Source organism: Rutidosis leptorrhynchoides, chromosome 2, assembly GCF_046630445.1.
Source record: "Rutidosis leptorrhynchoides isolate AG116_Rl617_1_P2 chromosome 2, CSIRO_AGI_Rlap_v1, whole genome shotgun sequence".
NCBI classification, from domain to species: domain Eukaryota; kingdom Viridiplantae; phylum Streptophyta; class Magnoliopsida; order Asterales; family Asteraceae; genus Rutidosis; species Rutidosis leptorrhynchoides.
In genome coordinates, this window is record NC_092334.1 from 10,744,101 (window position 1) to 10,764,377 (window position 20,277).

Here is a 20,277-nt window from a genome sequence, read left to right on the forward strand (position 1 = left end):
CATGCTTGGCGGCTCGGTTAAGCTTGGGGATTAGAGATCTTGCTTTTGTATTCGATTAGGATTTGGGTAGCGTAGTCCCAAATCACCATGCTCGGTTTTGGTTGGAAACTAAACTAGTCGGGTCGTGTATGTCCGTTTGGACAATTAATCAATATATTAAATGTTTTAAGGTTATTAAACCTTCTATTGTAATTAATGATGTTTATGGAAACACAATTGGGACCTAAAGTGTTATTTAAAGCGTATTAAAAGGAAAAAAAATTATGGGCCGGTTTTTAATACGGGTTGGGTTGTTTCACCAAGGCATTTTTGGAACGTTCTTCGAATGTCTTACAAACTGATCTCGCCTTAAATAGTTGTGCCGAGGAATTCTGACCGACTCTAGACAAGATTTCATCAATCATGTGTAGCGACCCGACCAAAACCGTTATTGACGGCGTCGTTAACTTAGGTCCCGTTGCGTGGTCGTAGTCCTTATATGAGACTCGTTTGACCAAAATTATGTCGCGTTCATTTGAAAGGTACAAAGTTTAGTTTAACAAACGGATCGACAATAAGTTTAAGTTTACAAAGTTATAAAGTATGAATGAAATAACTTGCGACATAATTAGCTTGAAACCACAGTTGCTATAAATAGCGTAAGTAAGTGGACAAAAGTTTGATTCCAAAAATGCTATCCCTAGCGTATGCATGCATGGTAGACTCCAATCAAGTAATCAAAGAGTGCGGAAGCATGTAACAAATAGCCATGTGAAAACCTGAGAAAACATAGAAGAATCTGTCAACGCAAAAACGTTGGTGAAATCATAGGTTTAAGTAAGTGAATAAAAGTAAAGTAAGTCGAACCACAAGATTTGCAAAGTTGAAATAATAGTAGTACATTCTAAAAGTTAATATTCACGAGCACCCAATTATCAAAGCTTAACGTTCCGTCCGTTGAATACCCCATCAATTAGTGCTAGAACAACACTGTTCCCGAAAATATATTTCATCCGTAGACGGTAGCGAACCGTCAAGGATGAGGGTTGTCAACCCAATATGGCCATATAACATAAGTTCTCGCTTACACCATCTGATGTAACTAATGATAATCGGATTGAGGATTTTTGTTCTAAACTCGTATGTAGAATGTTTGTTTTCCCGTTCTTGTGTTCACTTAGTTCAAAAGAATCGTTTATGTTTTCTCATCCCAAAAGTAAGTTCAAAAGAGTAAAAAGTGGGACTATGATCTCACCTCGAGTGCACGAGTATAAAGGTACTTCAACAAGTAAACGTGTGCATGAAAGTTGCTTAGCCTTGACCTAAACAAGTAAGTTGTATCAATTAACCGGTTACGACACAAGGTCGGGTGAAATGTGTTCAATTAGTCCTACGGCTCGTTACGACTCGATTAAGTATAGCATGTGAATCACGTTGTCAAGTTTCATACAAGAAACAAGTATAAAAGCATGTTAGAATGATTGTATAAAAGTTTGGTTAAGTTTGACTAAAAGTCAAACTTGGTCAAAGTCAACGAAAAAGTCAACACGTTCGGGTCGGGTCCCGAACTATTTTTCTAATCTTAGAAATCATATATGAGCATGTTGGCCAAGTTACATGTTAATCGGAGGTGCGTAGCATAGCAAACATTTTTCGAAATTTGACAAAGTAGGTCAGAATCTGACCACGGCATATGCCGCGCCGCGACAAAGCTGGCCGCGCCGCGGCATTACAAGCGAGCTGATACCTGGCCAGTTTCAGTTTTCTAAGTCTCAACCCAAAACCTTTTTATGCATAAAACACAAACCGCAAACACTTAGAACTCGCATCTTATATCGTTGGAAAGCTCTTTTGACAAGGAATACAATTAACTACCTTTCACAAGCAAAAACATCAATTACAATAACCGAAAACTCGTCAATTGATCAAGAAAGGTAAATTTTCAAAGTTTCAAGTTCGTAAAACGTATTTTATGATTCGGGAATCCAATTTACACATACGATATGCCGTTTTGAAGGTAATGAAGCATACATTACAACTAAACACTTACTAATAACATTTCATGGCATTCGAAACATCAAAAGTTCGTTTTAAGTCTATCAAACCCTAACCAAAATCCGCAAAAATCAATATTCATGTTTTTGAAGTTTCCTTAATCAACCTACGCATCAAAACGAAGCTAGTGATACTAGTAACACAATTAAAACATGCACTTTAACAATCTAACAACATTAACCCATCCAAAATCAAGGATTAAGCAAACCCATTTCAAGTTCATGCTAGTTACTCCAAAAACAACAAATCGAGCAAACCAAACATATATTCATGTTAGACTTGAGCCATAGACACTAACTAACACCATTTCAAATCAAAAACACGAATTTAGAGAAATCTAGAGTTTTAGAAATGTTACCCAAACGAGATGAAGTTGGTATCAAATTGTAGAGGATGAAGAGAGGATTCCAAATATGTAATTTGTTTTGTAGTTTGCTTCCCGATCCGAATTTAGATGATGAATCTATGAAGTTGGGGTTTGTGTGTGTTCTTGCTAGAGAGAAAGAGAGAGAGGTGGAGGTAATTGAATGGAGGAGAAATGGGTTGACTAGTTGACCTAGTCAACTAGTTTGCCCATTTGGCAACTCCGGTCCCTCGAGTTTCAAAGCGGGTGCGGGATTTAACCGATCGAATATTTTTAAAACGCAAGTTAACGAGAGATGTTATAATTAAATGACGGAATTTTTATGAACGTTAGTCAACGGAAACTACGAATTTAAATAACGAAAGGTATTATTTAAGAGAAAAAGACAGTGTTAAAAATAAATTTAACGGAAAAACGCGGGATGTTACATTATCCACAACTCAAAAGAAATTTCGTCCCGAAATTTAGTTGGAAGTAGTAGTTGTTGTTTCTTCCTCGAGATCTTGCGTTGTTGGTTCTACGAATAAGTGAAGGTACTCCCTTGGGCATTTCAACGAACTTTGACAGTCGGGATTTCACGTCGTCTTAGAGTTTGGGTTCACGATTCATGGTTTCGACCGGCCCTCCTAGGAATGAAGTTTATCGTCGATAGTGAGTTCATCAAAGGAGATAGCAAGTTCTCGTTTCGCAAAACACGTCTTTGAGTTGATACATCGAATGTAGGATAAACGGAGACCCAAAATGAGTCGGAAAAGTCTAAACGGCTAGCGACGGGTCCAAAACACCCCAAGAATTTAAAGGATCAAATATCGCGGATTTAGCTTCCTACGTTTTCCCGAAACGGATTGCACCTTTCCAAGGTGCGACTTTTAACGTGACGCGGTTTCCCACGTGGAATTTGAAATGTTTACGTCTAACATCGGCGTAGCTCTTGGTGATTACGAGTCGCGTAGGGTTTTACCTGAATATGAATAAATTTTCTCGGTTGCTCATGAATAACCTCGGCCCCGGTGAATTGATCATCGTTTACTTGGTTCGACAAAGGAGAATGACGTTTCCGGTCACATGTGGTTTCAAAAGGAGTGACGTTAAAAACTCGAATGAAAATCATTGTAGTACGAGGATTCGGTCAAAGGAAAATACTTTTCTCAAGTAAATTTGAAGTTGGTAATACAAACTTGTATTATGGTTTCCAAGGTTTAAATCGCATGTTTGTTCGGTCCGTCGGGTTGTGGATGGTACGCGGTACTCATGTCTAAACGCGGTCCCGAGGCTTTTTGTAAGGTACTCCGAAATCTAGAAATGAAACGAGGATCTCGATCCGAAACGGGGTACATTTCCCTAAGGCATATTGAACAAGTTTGCTAGGAATTGAAAACGTTAGCTAGGACAAGTTTCTCAAGAAAATTCGCGTCGCGGAAGATTTATCGGTTTCCAAAAACGTTCGTCGGGGCAAGTTCTCATCGGTTTCTGAAAGAAAAACGTTCGTCGGGACTATTCACCCTCGAGGTGAATACTAGTATAACGTGGAGAGTCTCTCCCTCCATTGAGAGTTTAGAGTAAAGATTTCCTGAACCGGAAGTACGAGTGTGATGAGAGAGAAGTTTCCGCCTCGGTGCGAGCATAACGAGTAAATTGTAGTTAGTCAATAAGACTGTGCGAGGACGAGATAGTATACACGTGTAACATACGGTTGAAGTCGAGAGGAATCGGTAATTCATTCGGAAGCACAAGTATAATTCGACAAAAGTCGAAGGGGTGTCCCCGGTATGGTTGTTATCAATATTCTCGGAGTTTTCGGATGTCCAAACATGAAAGGATGAAGTCATGTACATGGCACATGGTGGTGTTTAGGTTGATCGAGTCTAACCACCATCACGCGTCACTAGAACTTTGGTATGTCTTACCGTAATATAACCACGTTGATCGAGTGTCGTTATATTACGCTAACTCATACCTCCATTCCCACATCACTCTATAGATTCAAGTTCGTGTAATCGCGAAAATCTAAAATGAACAAAATGTAACGACGTCTCAAACGTGACTCGTATTAAATCGAAAGAATTGGTGCAATTCTGAAGATGCGTTCCCCGAGGGAAGTGTATAGTTGATTGTTCACGTCAATGCGGTTCGAGTCAGACAAAAATGTATTCAGGTATGAAAAGAGTAACGAGTCATGATAACGAGTAGCACGCAACCGTAGTGATAAATGTTGATGACGATACTCACCTAGAGTAGTGATGGTAGTAACACCAAAAAGTAGATAGTAAGAAACACCAGTGGGAAATCGATAGTAAGTTGAAACGGTGGCAAATAACAATCCGGGAGACAGAGTTCCCGAACAAGTGTGACTAATGAAGTCGTCGTCTTCCATACGTGTATGAATCATGAATTTACGTGTGTTACCAAAAAGTGGCGGAATACGAGTTCGTATGATGAAGGTTGGGTATCATTAAAAAGTTTGCCTAAGAATGATTCAAGTATAATGCACAAGTAGTCAAGTAAGTGCTATCTATAGCAAATGTATGTCAGAATGCAAATGCTAACTATCCGGTTGTAGTCTAGACTCACTAATGCGTCCTAACGACTCTGTTAGACACACTAATGCACATCCTAGTTCCCTACAACCAACGCTCTGATACCACTTGTAGCGACCCGACCAAAACCGTTATTGACGGCGTCGTTAACTTAGGTCCCGTTGCGTGGTCGTAGTCCTTATATGAGACTCGTTTGACCAAAATTATGTCGCGTTCATTTGAAAGGTACAAAGTTTAGTTTAACAAACGGATTGACAATAAGTTTAAGTTTACAAAGTTATAAAGTATGAATGAAATAACTTGCGACATAATTAGCTTGAAACCACAGTTTCTATAAATAGCGTAAGTAAGTGGACAAAAGTTTGATTCCAAAAATGCTATCCCTAGCGTATGCATGCATGGTAGACTCCAATCAAGTAATCAAAGAGTGCGGAAGCATGTAACAAATAGCCATGTGAAAACCTGAGAAAACATAGAAGAATCTGTCAACGCAAAAACGTTGGTGAAATCATAGGTTTAAGTAAGTGAATAAAAGTAAAGTAAGTCGAACCACAAGATTTGCAAAGTTGAAATAATAGTAGTACATTCTAAAAGTTAATATTCACGAGCACCCAATTATCAAAGCTTAACGTTCCGTCCGTTGAATACCCCATCAATTAGTGCTAGAACAACACTGTTCCCGAAAATATATTTCATCCGTAGACGGTAGCGAACCGTCAAGGATGAGGGTTGTCAACCCAATATGGCCATATAACATAAGTTCTCGCTTACACCATCTGATGTAACTAATGATAATCGGATTGAGGATTTTTGTTCTAAACTCGTATGTAGAATGTTTGTTTTCCCGTTCTTGTGTTCACTTAGTTCAAAAGAATCGTTTATGTTTTCTCATCCCAAAAGTAAGTTCAAAAGAGTAAAAAGTGGGACTATGATCTCACCTCGAGTGCACGAGTATAAAGGTACTTCAACAAGTAAACGTGTGCATGAAAGTTGCTTAGCCTTGACCTAAACAAGTAAGTTGTATCAATTAACCGGTTACGACACAAGGTCGGGTGAAATGTGTTCAATTAGTCCTACGGCTCGTTACGACTCGATTAAGTATAGCATGTGAATCACGTTGTCAAGTTTCATACAAGAAACAAGTATAAAAGCATGTTAGAATGATTGTATAAAAGTTTGGTTAAGTTTGACTAAAAGTCAAACTTGGTCAAAGTCAACGAAAAAGTCAACACGTTCGGGTCGGGTCCCGAACTATTTTTCTAATCTTAGAAATCATATATGAGCATGTTGGCCAAGTTACATGTTAATCGGAGGTGCGTAGCATAGCAAACATTTTTCGAAATTTGACAAAGTAGGTCAGAATCTGACCACGGCATATGCCGCGCCGCGACAAAGCTGGCCGCGCCGCGGCATTACAAGCGAGCTGATACCTGGCCAGTTTCAGTTTTCTAAGTCTCAACCCAAAACCTTTTTATGCATAAAACACAAACCGCAAACACTTAGAACTCGCATCTTATATCGTTGGAAAGCTCTTTTGACAAGGAATACAATTAACTACCTTTCACAAGCAAAAACATCAATTACAATAACCGAAAACTCGTCAATTGATCAAGAAAGGTAAATTTTCAAAGTTTCAAGTTCGTAAAACGTATTTTATGATTCGGGAATCCAATTTACACATACGATATGCCGTTTTGAAGGTAATGAAGCATACATTACAACTAAACACTTACTAATAACATTTCATGGCATTCGAAACATCAAAAGTTCGTTTTAAGTCTATCAAACCCTAACCAAAATCCGCAAAAATCAATATTCATGTTTTTGAAGTTTCCTTAATCAACCTACGCATCAAAACGAAGCTAGTGATACTAGTAACACAATTAAAACATGCACTTTAACAATCTAACAACATTAACCCATCCAAAATCAAGGATTAAGCAAACCCATTTCAAGTTCATGCTAGTTACTCCAAAAACAACAAATCGAGCAAACCAAACATATATTCATGTTAGACTTGAGCCATAGACACTAACTAACACCATTTCAAATCAAAAACACGAATTTAGAGAAATCTAGAGTTTTAGAAATGTTACCCAAACGAGATGAAGTTGGTATCAAATTGTAGAGGATGAAGAGAGGATTCCAAATATGTAATTTGTTTTGTAGTTTGCTTCCCGATCCGAATTTAGATGATGAATCTATGAAGTTGGGGTTTGTGTGTGTTCTTGCTAGAGAGAAAGAGAGAGAGGTGGAGGTAATTGAATGGAGGAGAAATGGGTTGACTAGTTGACCTAGTCAACTAGTTTGCCCATTTGGCAACTCCGGTCCCTCGAGTTTCAAAGCGGGTGCGGGATTTAACCGATCGAATATTTTTAAAACGCAAGTTAACGAGAGATGTTATAATTAAATGACGGAATTTTTATGAACGTTAGTCAACGGAAACTACGAATTTAAATAACGAAAGGTATTATTTAAGAGAAAAAGACGGTGTTAAAAATAAATTTAACGGAAAAACGCGGGATGTTACATCATGTCTCCGGATAGGTCTCTTAAAATATTGGGTTGTCTATCCATTTTGTGTTTTTAAACTGTAAAATAGACAAGAGTTAGATTCATAAAAAAAATACTTATTAATACAAGCAATTTTTACATATATCATAAAGCATAAGCACACTATATTACATATATTACACCACACGAATACAACTATCTTATTTCGACTCACTCGTTTCTTCTTCTTCGGTTTTGTTTCGTTTTGCCAAGTTTCTAGGGATATATGATGTTCCCCTAATACGAGCCGTCGTTTTCCACATTGGTTTAGAAAAACCTACTGGTTTAGAGGTTCCCGGGTTATTGTCACAACTTAAGAAATACGGGTGTTGACGATACATATAAAGTTCATCGGGTTTGGAATCAAATTTCTCTATTTTTATGCCCTTTCCCTTATTATTCTCTTTTGCCTTATTAAATTGTGTTGGGGTAATTTCTATAACATCATCGGAATCCTTGTCGGGATCCGATTCATCGGAGAATTGGTAATCCTCCCAATACTTTGCTTCCTTGGCGGAAACACCATTGACCATAATTAACTTTGGTCGGTTGGTTGAGGATTTTCTTCTACTTAATCGTTTTATTATTTCCCCCACTGGTTCTATTTCTTCTTCCAGTTCCGATTCTTCTTCCGGTTCCGACTCTTCTTCCGGTTCCTCTTCGAGAACTTGTGAATCAGTCCACGTATCATTCCAATTTACATTTAACTCTTCATTATTATTAGGTGAGTCAATGGGACTTGTTCTAGAGGTAGACATCTATCACATAATATCAAACACGTTAAGAGATTAATATATCACATAATATTCACATGTTAAAAATATATAGTTTTCAACAAAATTTGTTAAGAAATCATTTTTCAAGTAAACACGGTCGAAGTCCAGACTCACTAATGCATCCTAACAAACTCGATAAGACACACTAATGCAAAATTTTGGTTCTCTAAGACCAATGCTCGGATACCAACTGAAATGTCCCGTTCATATTGTTTATAAACGTTCAATATTAATTGATTTCGTTGCGAGGTTTTGACCTCTATATGAGACGTTTTTCAAAGACTGCATTCATTTTTAAAACAACCATAACCTTTATTTTATGAATAAAGGTTTCAAAAGCGTTACGTAGATTATCAAATAATGATAATCTAAAATATATTGTTTACACACGACCATTACATAATGGTTTACAATAGAAATATATTACATCGACATATGTTTTTTAAATGCAGTTTTTACACAATATCATACAAACATGGACTCCAAATCTTGTCCTTATTTTAGTATGCAACAGCGGAAGCTCTTAGTATTCACCTGAGAATATACATGCTTTAAACGTCAACAAAAATGTTGGTGAGTTATAGGTTTAACCTATATATATATCAAATCGTAACAATAGACTACAAGATTTCATATTTCAATACACATCCCATACATAGAGATAAAAATCATTCATATGGTGAACACCTGGTAACTGACATTAACAAGATGCATATATAAGAATATCCCCATCATTCCGGGACACCCTTCGGATATGATATAAATTTTAAAGTACTAAAGCATCCGGTACTTTGGATGGGGTTTGTTATGCCCAATAGATCTATCTTTAGGATTCGCGTCAATTAGGGTGTCTGTTCCCTAATTCTTAGATTACCAGACTTAATAAAAAGGGGCATATTCGATTTCGATAATTCAACCATAGAATGTAGTTTCACGTACTTGAGTCTATTTTGTAAATCATTTATAAAACCTGCATGTATTCTCATCCCAAAAATATTAGATTTTAAAAGTGGGACTATAACTCACTTTCACAGATTTTTACTTCGTCGGAAAGTAAGACTTGGCCACTGGTCGATTCACGAACCTATAACAAATATGTACATATATATCAAAGTATATTCAAAATATATTTACAACACTTTTAATACATTTTGATGTTTTAAGTTTATTAAGTCAGCTGTCCTCGTTAGTAACCTACAACTAGTTGTCCAACGTTAGATGTACAGAAAAAAATTGATATATATTATCTTGAATCAATCCACGACCCAGTGTATACACGTCTCAGGCTAGATCACAACTCAAAGTATATATATTTTTGGAATCAACCTCAACCCTGTATAGCTAACTCCCACATTACTGCATATAGAGTGTCTATGGTTGTTCCAAATAATATATACACATGGGTCGATATGATATGTCAAAACATTTGCATACGTATCTATGGTATCCCAAGATTACATAATATATTAGAATACATGTATAATACAATATAAGTTAGCTAGGATATGATTAATATAGATTTGTTACCAATTTTCACGTTGCTACAACAAGAAAAATTATCCAATCTTGTTTTACCCATAACTTCTTCATTTTAAATCCGTTTTGAGTGAATCAAATTGCTATGGTTTCATATTGAACTCTATTTTATGAATCTAAATAGAAAAAGTATAGGTTTATAGTCGGAAATATAAGTTACAAGTCGTTTTTGTAAAGGTAGTCATTTCAGTCGAAAGAACGACGTCTAGATGACCATTTTAGAAAACATACTTCCACTTTGAGTTTAATCATGATTTTTGGATATAGTTTCATGTTCATAAGAAAAATCATTTTCCCAGAAGAAAAACTTTTAAATGAAAGTTTATCATAGTTTTTAATTAACTAACCCAAAACAGCCCGCGGTGTTACTACGACGGCGTATGTCCGGTTTTACAGTGTTCTTCGTGTTTCCAGGTTTTAAATCATTAAGTTAGAATATCATATAGATATAGAACATGTGTTTAGTTGATTTTAAAAGTCAAGTTAGAAGGATTAACTTTTGTTTGCGAACAAGTTTAGAATTAACTAAACTATGTTCTAGTGATTACAAGTTTAAACCTTCGAATAAGATAGCTTTATATGTATGAATCGAATGATGTTATGAACATCATTACTACCTCAAGTTTTCTGGATAAAGCTACTCTAAATGAGAAAAATGGATCTAGCTTCAAAGGATCCTTGGATGGCTTGAAAGTTCTTGAAGCAGAATCATGACACGAAAACAAGTTCAAGTAAGATTTCCACACGAAATAAGATTGTTATAGTTATAGAAATTGAATCAAAGTTTGAATATGAGTATTACCTTGTATTAGAAAGATATCTTACTGTAAATAAGAAAGATTTCTTGAGGTTGGATGATCACTCTACAAGATTGGAAGTAAGCTAGCAAACTTGGAAGTATTCTTGATTTTATGAAACTAGAACTTGTAGAATTTATGAAGAACACTTAGAACTTGAAGATAGAACTTGAGAGAGATAAATTAGATGAAGAAAATTGAAGAATAAAAATGTTTGTAGGTGTTTTTGGTCGTTGGTGTATGGATTAGATATAAAGGATATGTAATTTTATTTTCATGTAAATAAGTCATGAATGATTACTCATATTTTTATAATTTTATGAGATATTTCATGCTAGTTGCCAAATGATGGTTCCCACATGTGTTAGGTGACTCACATGGGCTGCTAAGAGCTGATCATTGGAGTGTATATACCAATAGTACATACATCTAAAAGCTGTGTATAGTACGAGTACGAATACGGGTGCATACGAGTAGAATTGTTGATGAAACTGAACGAGGATGTAATTGTAAGCATTTTTGTTAAGTAGAAGTATTTTGATAAGTGTCTTGAAGTTTTTCAAAAGTGTATGAATACATATTAAAACACTACATGTATATACATTTTAACTGAGTCGTTAAGTCATCGTTAGTCGTTACATGTAAGTGTTGTTTTGAAACCTTTAGGTTAACGATCTTGTTAAATGTTGTTAACCCATTGTTTATTAAATCAAATGAGATGTTAAATTATTACATTATCATGATATCATGATGTATTAATATATCTTAATATGATATATATACATTAAATTTCGTTACAACGATAATCGTTACATATATGTCTCGTTTCAAAATCATTAAGTTAGTAGTCTTGTTTTTACATATGTAGTTCATTGCTAATATACTTAATGATATGTTTACTTATCATAATATCATGTTAACTATATATATATATATATATATATATATATATATATATATATATATATATATATATATATATATATATATATATATATATATATATATATATATATATATATATATATATATCCATATATATGTCATCATATAGTTTTTACAAGTTTTAACGTTCGTGAATCGCCGGTCAACTTGGGTGGTCAATTGTCTATATGAAACCTATTTCAATTAATCAAGTCTTAACAAGTTTGATTGCTTAATATGTTGGAAACACTTAATCATGTAAATAACAATTTCATTTAATATGTATATAAACATGGAAAAGTTCGGGTCACTACAGTACCTACCCGTTAAATAAATTTCGTCCCGAAATTTTAAGCAGTTGGAGTTGTTGACGTATCTTCTGGAAATAAATGCGGGTATTTCTTCTTCATCTGATCTTCTCGTTCCCAAGTGAACTCGGGTCCTCTACGAGCATTCCATCGAACCTTAACAATTGGTATCTTGTTTTGCTTAAGTCTTTTAACCTCACGATCCATTATTTCGACGGGTTCTTCGATGAATTGAAGTTTTTCGTTGATTTGGATTTCATCTAATGGAATAGTGAGATCTTCTTTAGCAAAATATTTCTTCAAATTCGAGACGTGGAAAGTGTTATGTACAGCCGCGAGTTGTTGAGGTAACTCAAGTCGGTAAGCTACTGGTCCGACACGATCAATAATCTTGAATGGTCCAATATACCTTGGATTTAATTTCCCTCGTTTACCAAATCGAACAACACCTTTCCAAGGTGTAACCTTAAGCATGACCATCTCTCCAATTTCAAATTCTATATCTTTTCTTTTAATGTCGGCGTAGCTCTTTTGTCGACTTTGGGCGGTTTTCAACCGTTGTTGAATTTGGATGATCTTCTCGGTAGTTTCTTGTATTATCTCTGGACCCGTAATCTGTCTATCCCCCACTTCACTCCAACAAATCGGAGACCTGCACTTTCTACCATAAAGTGCTTCAAACGGCGCCATCTCAATGCTTGAATGATAGCTGTTGTTGTAGGAAAATTCTGCTAACGGTAGATGTCGATCCTAACTGTTTCCGAAATCAATAACACATGCTCGTAACATGTCTTCAAGCGTTTGTATCGTCCTTTCGCTCTGTCCATCAGTTTGTGGATGATAGACAGTACTCATGTCTAGACGAGTTCCTAATGCTTGCTGTAATGTCTGCCAGAATCTTGAAATAAATCTGCCATCCCTATCAGAGATAATAGAGATTGGTATTCCATGTCTGGAGACGACTTCCTTCAAATACAGTCGTGCTAACTTCTCCATCTTGTCATCTTCTCTTATTGGCAGGAAGTGTGCTGATTTGGTGAGACGATCAACTATTACCCAAATAGTATCAAAACCACTTGCAGTCCTTGGCAATTTAGTGATGAAATCCATGGTAATGTTTTCCCATTTCCATTCCGGGATTTCAGGTTGTTGTAGTAGACTTGATGGTTTCTGATGTTCAGCTTTGACCTTAGAACACGTTAAACATTCTCCTACATATTTAGCAATATCGGTTTTCATACCTGGCCACCAAAAATGTTTCTTAAGATCCTTGTACATCTTCCCCGTTCCAGGATGTATTGAGTATCTGGTTTTATGAGCTTCTCTAAGTACCATTTCTCTCATATCTCCAAATTTTGGTACCCAAATTCTTTCAGCCCTATACCGGGTTCCGTCTTCCCGAATATTAAGATGCTTCTCCGATCCTTTGGGTATTTCATCCTTTAAATTTCCCTCTTTTAAAACTCCTTGTTGCGCCTCCTTTATTTGAGTAGTAAGGTTAGTGTGAATCATTATATTCATAGATTTTACTCGAATGGGTTCTCTGTCCTTTCTGCTCAAGGCGTCGGATACCACATTTGCCTTCCCCGGGTGGTAACGAATCTCAAAGTCGTAATCATTCAACAATTCAATCCACCTACGCTGCCTCATATTTAGTTGTTTCTGATTAAATATGTGTTGAAGACTTTTGTGGTCGGTATATATAATACTTTTGACCCCATATAAGTAGTGCCTCCAAGTCTTTAATGCAAAAACAACCGCGCCTAATTCCAAATCATGCGTCGTATAATTTTGTTCGTGAATCTTTAATTGTCTAGACGCATAAGCAATCACCTTCGTTCGTTGCATTAATACACAACTGAGACCTTACTTTGATGCGTCACAATAAATCACAAAATCATCATTCCCTTCAGGCAATGACAATATAGGTGCCGTAGTTAGCTTTTTCTTCAATAATTGAAATGCCTTCTCTTGTTCATCATTCCATTCAAATTTCTTCCCTTTATGCGTTAATGCAGTCAAGGGTTTTGCTATTTTGGAGAAATCTTGGATGAATCTTCTGTAGTAACCAGCCAATCCTAAAAATTGACGTATATGCTTCGGAGTTTTTGGGGTTTCCCACTTTTCAACGATTTTGATCTTTGCCGGGTCCACCTGGATACCTTCTTTGTTCACTATGTGACCGAGAAATTGAACTTCTTCCAACCAAAATGCACACTTTGAAAACTTAGCGTACAGTTTTTCTTTCCTCAATACTTCTAGCACTTTTCTCAAATGTTCTTCATGCTCTTGATCATTCTTTGAGTAAATAAGTATGTCATTGATGAAAACAATGATAAACTTGTCAAGATATGGCCCACACACTCGGTTCATAAGGTCCATGAACACAGCTGGTGCATTAGTCAATCCAAACGGCATAACCATAAACTCGTAATGACCATAACGCGTCCTAAAAGCAGTTTTTGGAATATCATCCTCCTTTACTTGCATTTGATGATATCCAGAACGTAAATCGATCTTCGAATAAACTGACCTAAACTGACCTAAATCGATCTTCAAATAAACTGATCAAATAAGTCGTCAATTCTCGGCAGTGGATAACGGTTTTTGATGGTAAGTTTGTTCAACTCTCTGTAGTCAATACACAACCTAAATGTACCATCCTTCTTCTTGACAAACAAAACAGGAGCTCCCCATGGTGATGTGCTTGGTCGAATGAAACCACGTTCTAATAGTTCTTGCAGTTGGCTTTGCAGTTCTTTCATCTCGCTGGGTGCGAGTCTATAAGGAGCACGAGCTATTGGTGCAGCTCCTGGTACAAGATCTATTTGAAATTTAACAGATCGATGTGGAGGTAGTCCCGATAATTCTTTCGGAAATACATCGGGAAATTCTTTTGCGACGGGAACATCATTGATGCTCTTTTCTTCAGTTTGTACTTTCTCGACGTGTGCTAGAACAGCATAGCAACCTTTTCTTATCAGTTTTTGTGCCTTCAAATTACTAATAAGATGTAGCTTCGTGTTGCCCTTTTCTCCGTACACCATTAAGGATTCTCCTTCTTCTCGTACAATGCGAATTGCATTTTTATAACATACGATCTTTGCTTTCACCTTCTTCAGCCAGTCCATGCCAACTATTACATCAAAACTCCCTAACTCTACTAGTATCAAATCAATCTTAAATATTTCGCTACCCAGTTTAATTTCTCGATTCCGGCATATATAATCTGCTGAAATTAATTTACCGTTTGCTAATTCGAGTAAAAATTTACTATCCAACGGCGTCAATGGACAACTTAATTTAGCACAAAAATCTCTACTCATATAGCTTCTATCCGCACCCGAATCAAATAAAACGTAAGCAGATTTATTGTCAATAAGAAACGTACCCGTAACAAGCTCCGGGTCTTCCTGTGCCTCTGCTGCATTAATATTGAAAACTCTTCCGCGGCCTTGTCCATTCGTATTCTCCTGATTCGGGCAATTTCTAATAATGTGGCCCGGTTTTCCACATTTATAACAAACTACATTGGCATAACTTGCTCCGACACTACTTGCTCCGCCATTACTCGTTCCGACACCATTTGTTCCTTTTGTCCTGTTAATCCCTGGTCCGTAGACCTCACACTTCGCCGCGCTATGACCATTTCTTTTACACTTGTTGCAAAATTTGGTGCAGAACCCCGAGTGATACTTTTCACACCTTTAGCATAGCTGCTTCTGATTGTTGTTGTTGTTGCGGTTGTTATTGTTGTTGGGATGATTGTTGTAGTTGTTGTTGTTGTTGTTGTTGTTGTTGGGCCGTTTGTTGTAGTTGCGATTGATGTAGCGATTGTTGGGATAGTTGTTGCGATTATTGTTGTAATTGCTGTTGTTGTTGTATTGGTGATTCTTATTACCGTTTTCCTCCCACTTTCTTTTGACTTGCTTCACATTGGCCTCTTCAGCCGCCTGTTCTTTAATTCTTTCCTCAATCTGGTTCACTAGTTTGTGAGCCATTCTACATGCCTGTTGTATGGAGGTGGGCTCGTGTGAACTTATATCTTCTTGGATTCTTTCCGGTAATCCTTTCACAAACGCGTCGATCTTCTCTTCCTCATCTTCGAACGCTCTCGGACACAATAGGAACAATTCTGTGAATCGTCTTTCGTACGTGGTAATATCAAATCCTTGGGTTCGTAACCCTCTAAGTTCTGTCTTGAGCTTATTGACCTCGGTTCTGGGACGGTACTTCTCATTCATCAAGTGCTTGAATGCTGACCACGGTAGTGCGTAAGCATCATCTTGTCCCACTTGCTCTAGATAGGTATTCCACCATGTTAACGCAGTACCTGTGAAGGTATGCGTAGCGTACTTCACTTTGTCCTCTTCAGTACACTTACTTATGGCAAACACCGATTCGACCTTCTCGGTCCATCGTTTCAATCCGATCAGTCCTTCGGTTCCATCAAATTCCAAAGGTTTGCAGGCAGTGAATTCTTTGTAGGTGCATCCTACACGATTTCTTGCGCCGTTAGCTGCATTGCTAGATTCGGAGTTATTGTTGGTATGTAGCGCAGCCTGTACTGCGGCTATATTTGCAGCAAGAAAGGTACGAAATTCCTCTTCGCTCATATTTATGATTTGTCGAGTAGTCGGTGCCATTTCCTTCAAATAGTCAAATGAAACAAGTTAATCATACAGAATATTAAGAGTAGTCAATAGTATCTCGTAGCATAATATGAACTCATTTATAAAAGCTTTTTCTTCATATTAGCGTTTTATAAGTTTAAATTCGGGTAGTACCTACCCGTTAAGTTCATACTTAGTAACTAATATACAATTCAACTACTACAATTCTATATGAAAAACTGATTATAATAATATTTCGCGTTCAAACTTTTACACAATATTTTACAAACTTACAATACCGCTTATTTTACATATAGCATGAAATATAGCACACACTAACTTTGATACAAGATAGTTGTGAAGATAATTCTAGTTTTTATAGTATGTGGCCTGCTACAGTACCTCATGCGATCGCATGAGTTTTCAGTGTTTTTGCCATGCGATCGCATGGCCGCCTTATCCGTTTTTGTTTGCTAGTTCGTCGACATCAAATAGTGTTTACCGTAGCAAATAGTGTTTACTGTAGCAATCGTTTCCACTGTAACACTGTAGCAAAGTACGGTTTCACTGTAGCAAATAGTGCTTTACTGTAGCAAATAGTGTTTTACTGTAGCAAAGTCATTTTTACTGTAGCAAATAGTGTTTTACTGTAGGAAAGTCGTTTTTACTTGTACATATATATATATATACATACATATACTTGTTCATGAATCGTCGAGAGCAGTCAAATGTAATTGAATACATGAAACAGTTCTAAAATTTTGAGATTCAACTTCATAGACTTTGCTTATTGTGTTGGAAACGTTAAAGATTAAGTTTAAATTTGGTCAGAAATTTCCGGGTCATCACAAATCACGTGTTTTTGCGCGCTTTTTTCACATGTTCAATCACATGTGATTGTGATGTTCAATCACATATGATTTCGTGGGATTTTTATATGAACTGAAATCACATGTTCAATCACATGTGATTGGCTAATATAGAAAGTCAAAATCATATGAATCTATTATGATGTAGTAGCAGATTCCGGTAACCAGAATCTCATTTGATGATTCAAACATCAAATTGATTCTAGAAATTAGTTCCTACAAATAAATCTAAACTTCGTGCATCATCAAAACAGATTCACAACAACAGATTCAAGCTAATCGATCTCGTGTTCATCGTTTAACCGAAAACGTCATCGATTTGAGCTTCAGATCAATCTCGAGTGTTAAAGCAAAAAGTAGAAGTGCGGATTTGTTCATTTTCAACTCGTGAAGCTCTCTGAAAAATCTCAGATCTCAATTTGAAGAATCGAATCCGAATTTTGGAGTCAAAGTTTCAGTGAAAAAGTCAAATGAAAGTTGAATCATCGACTTGATGATTTATGTGTTGTTTCAGTTGAAGATGATGATTGACGAGTGTTCTAGACATGATTTGCAGCATTTTTCATTCAGGAATCTTGATATAAAAAGCCTTACATCTTGAATTCGAATTTGTTGTTCATACGAAGACAAACACAACTGTTCTTCATCAATTTGTAGAATTTGATGATATTTTAGACTGAAATTCGTTACAGATGACGATAATCGCTGCTCCAGGAACTAATTCGATCGATTTGAAGTGTTAATTTTGTTGATTGATGATTTGATGTTCATCACGTTCGTTGTTCTTCGTGAATTTGAATTACGTTTTTATTTTATGTATTTATATGAATCTGAAATCATCTATAATTAATCGATTTGTTCATTGAATCTCAACTTAATTTATGGATGCAAATGAATATCCCTAATTATATAGAAGATACAATAATTGCAACCGAAACCGACAACCGCGTACCACCATCAAATAATCAACGGTCACGATCTTTTCATATTCTCCTATAAATACTCACACCCACCCTTCTCTTTCTTTCATAAAAATAATCTCCCACAACATTTTATATTTTATAGCTTTTTGATAAATAAACTTGGCATCGGTATTCATAAACCAGAAAACATGTTACTAAGAAGCTCATCTAACCCAGCACTAAAATCATGGTTTCAACAACAAAATCCTAAACCATCATCACCAGATCACTTTGATCCAATCCATAAAACCATAAAATCACAATCACGTTCATCACACTCATCGAATTCGTTACTCAGTCGAGCATCATCAGAAAACGATCTAGCAAACCTTAACTCACACATTAAACGTAAGAATTCATTAAATAGTGTAAATTGTTTGGTTTCGTATGTAGAAGATTTGGAAGAAGTGGAAGAGATTGAGAACATGGGATTGTTGTTTTCGAGTAGTGGTTTGGATGTCGAAGAGTGTAGAGTGCAGTTTACGACGGATGACAATAGCGGTGGTGGCGGTTTTGGCGGAAGAAATATTTGTAGTGGTGGCAGTAACGGTGGTAATGGTAGTGAGGATAATGATACTGATGTGTATTATAAGAATATGATTAAAGCGAACCCTGGAAATTCGTTGATTCTTGCTAATTATGCTAAATACTTGAAAGAGGTATATATATGGTCTTTTCATATTTGTTTGTTTGTTAAGACTGCTTAATTTATTTGGTTGTATGCATAAAAATTAATATTTTTACTATTGATTCATTGATTGTATGTAACATAGTAATTAAGTGTTTCGTGAAAATGTATCTAAAGTGATATAAAAAGCTTTAAGGTATAGCTTTTTTATGGAATAGTACAACATACGGAACTTGAACCCGGGGCGAAACTAGTGAAAGGAGCAAATACTAAAAAAAACCTTTTTAGTAAAAAAAAAATAAAAATAAATTGAGTTGGGGCGAATACCCCTTTGATTGCACTATGTTCCGCCTCTGCTACATATAATTGCATTAAAATGGTATAAAATGAAGTAATGGTGGTTAAACGGGTAAAGGGAATAGGTGCTGGACTATTTTGTGATTTTTTTTTTAATAAAGATGAATAATGAATAATACTCCGTAGTATATATAATTTACAAATTTGTGAACCAGTTTGATTATCACTTAAATTTATTTTCTATTTGATCATGATTATGTTCAATAAACTTGCATTATTTAACATATCAAGATATATAAACTTTTTAATTAAATGTTTATCTGATTGGTGGTCTTTATTGATAAATATATGAACAGGCTCAAGGTGATGTTGTGAAGGCTGAGGAGTACTGCAGTAGAGCAATACTTGCAAACCCGAGTGATGGTAACGCTTTGTCGATGTACGCTGATTTAATTTGGCAGACACAAAAAGATGTGTCTCGTGCAGATAGTTACTTTGATCAAGCAGTTAAAGCTTCTCCGGACGACTGGTAAGATATTGTGCTAAAAATATTTTCAATGTAATTAGTAACTTAAGCCTTTTATGATTTTTTTTTACTGAAGAGGTCATTAATTATTTGATTTTTACACAGTTATGTTATGGCTTCCTACGCCCGGTTTCTTTGGGATGCTGATGAAGAGGATGACGAAGAAGTTTCAAGTACGAATCTTGTAGCACCGAGTTTGTTACATGAAGCTTCACAACAGTTTCCAATTGCTGCACTATAATTGGGACGAAGAATCTTATACTACGTATTAAATAACATATATATTATGTAGGAACTTTTTGACCCTTTTTTATGATTTTTGTTTTTTTGTGTTCATTTCAGTCATTTTAGATTTTTCAAATAAAGTTAAATCTAGTCAATGTTGTAATTAGTATGTAACAAAGGTAATAAATTATGTTATAAGTTTTGAATTCTTTGGTAAATCCCTTTTTACATATCAAATTGAGTTGACTATGATTCCTACAAAGTGATTTGTTTAATTAATTGTTATTCTGTTATTACCAAAAAAACTAAAAATAAAAATAAAAAAAAT

The 20,277-nt window shown here is 35.9% G+C and overlaps 1 protein-coding gene across 1 annotated transcript; it reads left to right on the forward strand.

The window, feature by feature from the left end:
- The first annotated feature begins 18,356 nt into the window (after positions 1-18,356).
- LOC139890551 (uncharacterized) lies at positions 18,357-19,761 on the forward strand. Its single transcript, XM_071873425.1, has 2 exons — positions 18,357-18,932; positions 19,555-19,761. The coding sequence occupies exons 1-2, from the start codon at positions 18,423-18,425 to the stop codon at positions 19,729-19,731; spliced, it is 687 nt and encodes a 228-aa protein (XP_071729526.1). The 5' UTR covers positions 18,357-18,422; the 3' UTR covers positions 19,732-19,761.
- Positions 19,762-20,277: the final 516 nt, after the last annotated feature.